General features: G+C 39.0%; 1 protein-coding gene across 1 annotated transcript in view; it reads left to right on the forward strand.

Annotated features, from left to right (window-relative positions):
• The window catches only part of GGH (gamma-glutamyl hydrolase), a 23358-nt gene extending 17026 nt beyond the window's left edge, over window positions 1-6332 (forward strand). The window contains exons 5-8 of the mRNA XM_004697757.2: window positions 187-325; window positions 1646-1752; window positions 1833-1923; window positions 6076-6332. Of these exons, the coding sequence (XP_004697814.2) occupies window positions 187-325; window positions 1646-1752; window positions 1833-1923; window positions 6076-6317 (579 nt within the window). The 3' untranslated portion in view covers window positions 6318-6332. The remainder of the gene's footprint in view (window positions 1-186; window positions 326-1645; window positions 1753-1832; window positions 1924-6075) is intronic.
• The last annotated feature ends 1136 nt before the right edge of the window (window positions 6333-7468 follow it).

Genomic DNA, 7468 nt, shown 5'->3' on the forward strand with positions numbered 1-7468 from the left:
GGAGGAGGTCACACACAGTTCCATGTAATCGGTTCCCTCTTTCCTACCCATTCTCCCTTTACCCTCCCTGTTTTGCCACTCACACCACTGGTGGGACCTGCCTTTTAACGATAAGCTTGATGTATACTCTTTTTGTTTTCAAAACAGCTAGCATGAACTTACTTTGTTCTCTTTTACCTTGCCAAGAGTTTCAATAATGGAGACTATTTTCCGGTGTGGGGCACATGCCTTGGATTTGAAGAGCTCACGATCTTGGCCAGCGAGGAGAATTTATTAACACTCACGAAGACGGAGCACGTGTCACTGCCACTGAACTTCACTGGAGGTCAGCGTTCCGTTTCCAGCCCTTTTGAAATAGATGCTGGTGGGCAGCATTGCTGACTAGCTAACAGCAAAAGCAAAAATGCTCACTGCATCTGTGAACTCCTCAATTATTTACACAGATTGAAGGTGTGGGCTATCACCTTCATACTAATTGATGGCAGTTGCTTAGTGGATTTTGGAATTTGATAACTCTTAATGATAACTTTAAAAAACAATGACTTCTGGCCACTGGGCCATGCGAGTGAGATCTCTGGAATGGCCCTAGTTTTGAGTCCTGGCTTGGTCACTTTGCCGTGGGGTCATCCCATAACCATTCTCTGCTTTTAGTGTCCTCATGGTTATTGGTGAGGAAGTAAGTACAATCTTACAATTAAGATAATACGCTCCCGATACTGTGCTAAGTATCTTACATATAGTTCAGTAAATGCTAGCTAGGATTAATCCAGTGCCAACGCTTTTCTCTTGGTTGAATACACATGTAGTGATTCTTTTAAGTCCTTTGATCCTTGTATCCTGAGCACTAATTAATACAAATTATTCTCTAAATGATGCACATGGTTCTTGATCTCATAAGGACTCTAGAAGGAAAGTAGTTGTCGTCATACTACAGAGTATGCTTGATAGTTTTCGAAAACTTTTCTCATATTACACTAATCAGTGTTAAACTCCTGTGAAGAGTTCCTGAATTAGGTTAGACTATTTGGGCTGTATGTGCTGGCAGCCCAGTTTATATAAAAGAGACATATTTCAAGAATACTGGGGCGCTTATGAAGAAAACATTAACTTTGGACACTATCAAGATTGCTCTTAACTCATTCCTGGTATTTGAGCCTATGCACTTGACTCCAGAGCCTGGGGTGTTTGGCCACTAAGATGCATTGCCTTTGTGAGCTGTTTCCTCCATAGACATTTCTTGACTTCATTAATATCCATTCTACATGGTTGGGTGCCTGAAGTCCTTTTGAAAGTGTGTTTCAAATTATGGATACGCTCCTGGGAAAACATATAATCACACAACAATTTTACTAATGTTTTTCAGAGCTGCTTAAGGAACCCAAATTCTTTTACTATTTATCTTTATGGCTAGCCTGCTAAGCAATCCTCGTATGAGAAAAATTTTACTTGTTCATGTTAACCATCTGAAAGAAAAGTATTTCAGCCAGGAGCATGTTTGAACATCCCATTTGACTAGAGTTCTGTGGAAGCGACCTGTTCTCCCGTCCTTTAATTACTTTGATAATGTCTCGATAATGGCTTTTCTCTCACTACAGATAAACTGTTTCAGAAAATTTTATCTTTTCTGGTGCTTAAATTATTTCAGCTACATCGCAGGGCAGAATGTTCCAGAATTTTCCTGTTGATTTGTTGTTGTCACTCTCTACTGAGCCTCTGACTGCAAATTTCCACAAGTGGAGCCTCTCCGTGAAGGTATCACATAGTACATAATAAAATTAGTTAGCGTGGTTTAACTACAGAAGTACTCATTTTATTTTATGTTTTTACCATAGAATTTTACAGCAAATGGAAAGTTGAGGGAGTTTTTCAATGTAATAACTACAAATACAGATGGCAAGATCGAATTTATTTCCTCAATGGAAGGTGAGTATCATACGATTGCGTGTATACTTGATTCAGCTTGTTAATTTCATACTTAGTAATTTTATAGGATACCAATTTTTAAAAAAAAGAATAACCGGCATTTCACCGAGAACTAGAGATGGAGACCGATGACAGGGTTAGGGTGTATTTGGTGACAGAAGACAGATTCTGTGCAGGTTTCAAATAATTTCAGCTCCCCTGAGCCATTTTCTAGGGGGGTGTGATGAAAAAGAAGGTAAAAGGAAAAAGTGATTACTGTGAGGGGTATCACACACTTCAGATCTGGAAATGAACTCACTCCCCGCTCTGTTTACCAGCCAAACCATAATTCGTAGTTATGCAAGGGGAACAGTAACATGAGGATGGGAGTACTCACCTTAGGTAATCAGCCAGTTGAGATGAACATGGCAGCGTTTCCCCAGGGAAGGGTTAGGAATGGAGGAGGAACGCGAACAAGAAACACAGAGGCAGTCGGGTATGCAGTGTGACGTGGGGGGTGGAAATAAATGAGAGGAAATACAACATATGCATTTTTAAATGTAAAATTGATATACTTTGTACATTTTCACCCAATTCACCATAAAAAGTTTAAAAATAGTTTATGGAAAAATGGAATAAACAGATAATGAAAAATTTCAAACCCTCTCATATTTCCCACCAATATGGCAAATTAAATACTGTGACAGATTGTTTTCTCATAAGCAACAAAAAATGATTTAGAAAAATCTCTTTCTAAAAGCAATGATACACTGGTAAGGAAATAAGGATACCCAGGCCAGAAACTCCATGAGAGAACTGGACTAATTACCGGTAAACCAGTATTGTTGAACCAGGAGAACTTCAAGCAAAAGTCAGGGTCTATGAACATGGATTAGGACTTAATGACTGTAATTTCAACATCAGGCGAACTAAAAATATGCCTGGAAGCTAGCCTGCAGCACCGCATGGAGAATTGTCTGTCTTAACCTTTAGCACTAAGACAATGGAAGAGTTCAATAAGCCATGGACATTCGTAATCAGAGGCCTGCCTAGTTGGCCTGCATTGTACTAACTGGACAGAACAACAAATCTCAAAGAATTCTACTTAAAATTTTCTCAAATTGGCAGTGTCCTCAATGCACTGCAGAAGCAAATGTAAGTAAATCACCTTGGAGGAACCTGGGTTTTCCCCAGCCCTCAAGGAATTTCCACTTAAAAGCCTAAGACAAATGCGTAATTCATAGCTAAAACCCAGGAATGCACAAGGAAGCAAAATGCCAAAAATGAGAACTCGTAGAAATTATAGGTGTAGAAGCAAACTTGTCCAAATCTTAGATATTAGAATGATTACACAAGTTGGTAAAGAAATAAGACACACTTGAAAAGATAATAAACGAATATGTTTCAAAATAATCAAATTCTGCGTTTTGCTATTGTGAAAAAACCTGTAATTGACTTGGGTATGCAAAATTCTTTTGAATCTCTTATCCATTCTAATGTCATTTCTTCTTTTGGAAGTTTTTATATGTTTTGGTCAATTTCTGGAGCCGTTTTGGTGTGTGTGTGTGTGTGTTGGTTTGTTATTTATATTGTTTGATGTTGTCTCATATATCTAAGACATTGCTCTGTTCCTCGGTTGGTTTGCATCACCTTTATTTTTGTTATTGCATTAGTTATTTTTCCAGTATATCCTGGAACTGAGGCAGGCATACTATTCTGGCTTGGCATCACTGGGATAACTACCAGCTATATGTATGAGTTCGGAAGTGTGTTGGTGTGTGAAGATGCATCTGTAATCACAGGTCATATAGAACAGCTAAGGATACTTGATAGGTGACAAAGTGATGTTATATGGAAAATCAGTAAGGAGAAAGGAGAGGGTGTGTGTAATAAATGATATTGGGACAGTTGGTGATGTTTGAAAAATAAAAACTAATACCCTCTGTCATTGAAAAGGAGCCTTTTTATAGCACTGTCAGGTAAGCATTGGACTGCTAATTTCAGTCTGCAGTTCATATTCACCAGGAGAAAGATGAAGCGAGGTGCTCTGTCAAGAGTTCCAGCCTTGCAAACTCTATACGGTCACTGTGATTTGCATTCGTTTATGGCAGTAGGTTTAGTTTGTACTTCGGTGTCATATAAAAAATATAAATTTCAGGTGCATGAAAGACCTAAATGGAAAAGTAAAATGATAAGATTTTAGAGGAAATCAAGGACCTTATGTAAGAGAAGGTGATTTTTTAAAAATCGTTTTCTTAGGAGCTCATACAACTGTTATCACAATCCATACATACATCAATTGTGTAAAGCATATTTGTACAATCATTGCCCTCGTCATTCTCAAAACATTTCCTCTCCACTTAAGCCCTTGACATTAGGTCCTCATTTTCCCCCTCCCTTCCCGCTCCCCCCTCCCTCATGAGCCCTTGATAATTTTTTTTTATAGCGAAATCACTTTTTAAAAAAAACATTTTATTAGGGGCTCATACAACTGTTATTGCAATCCATACACACATCAATTGTGTAAAGCGCATTTGTACATCATTCTCAAAACATTTTCTCTCCACTCACACCCCCGACATTAGGTCCTCATTTTTCCCCTTCCTCCCTGCTCCCCCCTTCCTCATGAGCCCTTGATAGTTTATAAATTGTTATTTTGTCATATCTTGCCCTGTCCAACGTCTCCCTTCACCCACTTTTCTGTTGTCCGTCCCCCAGGGAGGAGGTCACATATGGTTCCTTGTAATCGGTTCCCTCTTTCTAAGGTGTTCTGGTGGGACAGTGGTTAAGTATTCATCTCTTAACCGAAAGGGTGGTGTTTCTGATCTGGTGGAGCAAGATGTGGTGCTTTGCTTCTGTAAAGAGTCCAGACTTGAGGTGGCTATTGGCAATGTGTTTGACTTTTTGGTATAAAGACCTGGGAAATTGCTCAGTGTCATTACCGATCAGGACAACACACATGGAAAATCAAAATGGAAAATCCCCTTTATTCACCAGATTTGGAAAAACACCTGACAAGGGCTTTCTAGGCACAGACTAGTCACACTGGAATTCTTTTTGTCTATTTGATGCAAAACCTAGGCATTATCTAAATTTTGCCTATAAAGATATTTCCACTTTCTAAAAATAATTGAATTATGTGACCAAGAATTTTTCATAGCAATTTTTAAATGCTGACATCTATTTTTAAAATGCCACGGGAAGCCATAAAATAATTCACCTAATGTAGGCTGAGACAAGTTCATTTACAGAAGGACCCATTATCGTAGCAATAAGTTATTATGCAAGAGGGTGAAAACACTGATGAAGGGGAAAAGAGAGGCCCATCGGAGAGAAACTTGTGTCCCTAATACAGTGTGCACTTCATGGTCGAAGTACTATGTACTCCAAGGCTAAGATAATTTACTATGATTGTCTGGAAAGTGAATTATGCAGCAACCTGTGCTGTAGGTTACCATTGGGTTGAGTCCAACTCCTAACAGAAGGAAGCGTGCTGCAGTCTTACAACGGCCTCGTGATGGTGGTAGGTTCATAGTTGCAGCGTATTTCAGTCTCTATTCACTGTCCCTCTACTGCTGCTCACTGCCACCGTGTCAAGACAGACTCATAGAGACCCTACAGGATAGGATAGAACTGCCCCTGCAGGTTTCCGAGATGGCACCTGTTTATGGGAGAAGAAGCCCTGTCTTTCTCCCTTGAAGACAAGGAGTGGTTTTGAACTGCTGACCTTAGGGATCTTAGTCAAACATGTAACCACGAGGGCCCTGACCTCTACTGTAGCACATTGAAAACTAGTGAGAGATTTCATTAGGGATTTTCATTTTGACTGAACTGAATTATTAGTTTGTGTTTAAGAAGAATACATGATTTTACTTTTCTGAAACTATTGTCTTTGCATAGACATGAAACATAATTGCATGTAACATTCTGGACTAGGGGTTAGCAAACTTTTCAGATGGAAGAGCCAATCCTAGCTCCTCACAACAATTTAAAATTTATTTGAGAACTATATATTTTAATGAACGAATGAAAGCACAACTATCTGAATAATATCCTTTAAAAGATTCCATTTTACTTTCAAGCCATGTGTATGTACCATATGTCTCATGAGCCACCATTTGCTGACCCTTATTCTGGACTATTCTAACTCCTTTGTATGTGTTCTTCCTGTAGGCTATAAGTATCCAGTATATGGTGTCCAGTGGCATCCAGAGAAACCAACATTTGAGTGGGGAGAGGAAGCCATTTCCCATTCACCAAATGCTGTGAAGACTGCATTTTATTTAGCAGAATTTTTTGTTTCTGAAGGTAATATTTGGGTATATAAAAGAAGGAAATTGTTCTCATCTACGTTTCCATGTACTCTTTTGCTGTGTATATATTCTATAAACTCTACATATTCACTAAATTACTAAAAACAGACAAAATATTTTGTATGAAAGCGCTGTAGTTGAGAGCTTGTATATTCAGGTAAAATTAGAAAAATTCCTTAGCTGACATTTTGAAGTGGGCAGAATGTTGAAATGTTGTCGTGTTCTTGATTTTATTCCTGCCTTGAATATTTTGATTTAGATTCTTACCCATTAATTGTCTTGTTAATGTCAATTATTTGATCGTTGAATGCGCAAAGAATTGGATATTGCTTGCTTCCAACACCTATATAAATTGAGTATATAAATTCCATCTTGTGATATAAGATTGCCCATGAAGGCATTGACACAAGTTAATAAGCTTTGACTTTGTTTGCTGATGAAAACACAAAACATTTTCATGTCCTATCGTATTTTGTGGTGAACTTGAGAATTTGGTTGTAGATGCTTATTTTTGAGTGGAGTGGTATGTGGGGGTGAGACAGAAGCAGAGACAGATATAACGTACGAGGCCTGGGCTTCACAATGATGAGGTGGGGCCATTTTAACACATTGGTGAGCCTTGCTTGAGTCTCCAAGCTGCCCTGTCTTTTTGCTAATTACCTTCCTACCTGCCTGAAATTTCACTTTTGTTTGGAATTGTGATCAATTGAATGGATGGTTTCAGATTTTATCAAGCAAAACCCCAAAGAACCCCCATTTGTAGTATTAATGCAAGGAAGCATGTTCTTGTCTTGGGGTTTTGAGTTAAAGAGGAAAAAAAAATCTGTATTTGAGAGTAGCAGTGACGTGAACAAGTCTGTTGTAGTACCATCAAAGTCAGACTCTCTGTAGTCTGTCTATAGTGCACAGCCACCAGCTGCTGTACAGGAGAAAGAGAAGGCAGTTTGATTACCGCCTTGGAACCCCAATGGGAAAGTTGTATTCTGTCTTGCAGGCTTGCTGTGAGTTGGAATTGAGTCCATGGCAACAGGGAGTCCATGGGCGATGGACATGGTTCAGTGTTCGACTCCTAACCAATAGTATGGTGAGTCGCTCTGCACAGAGGCTCCTGGGGAGGTAGACGTGGCAGTCTACTTCCCCAACCCTGTGCAACAGTTTTCCTCTGTAACACATGGGACCATGGCAATGAGTAACAATAGAACGGACCACTGTCAAAATGTCATATGGTTCATAAAAGCAACAATTATTTTTAC

The sequence above is a fragment of the Echinops telfairi genome, unplaced genomic scaffold (genome assembly GCF_000313985.2).
Source record: "Echinops telfairi isolate 266 unplaced genomic scaffold, ASM31398v2 ScPeMD7_1;HRSCAF=3_0, whole genome shotgun sequence".
NCBI classification, from domain to species: Eukaryota; Metazoa; Chordata; class Mammalia; order Afrosoricida; family Tenrecidae; genus Echinops; species Echinops telfairi.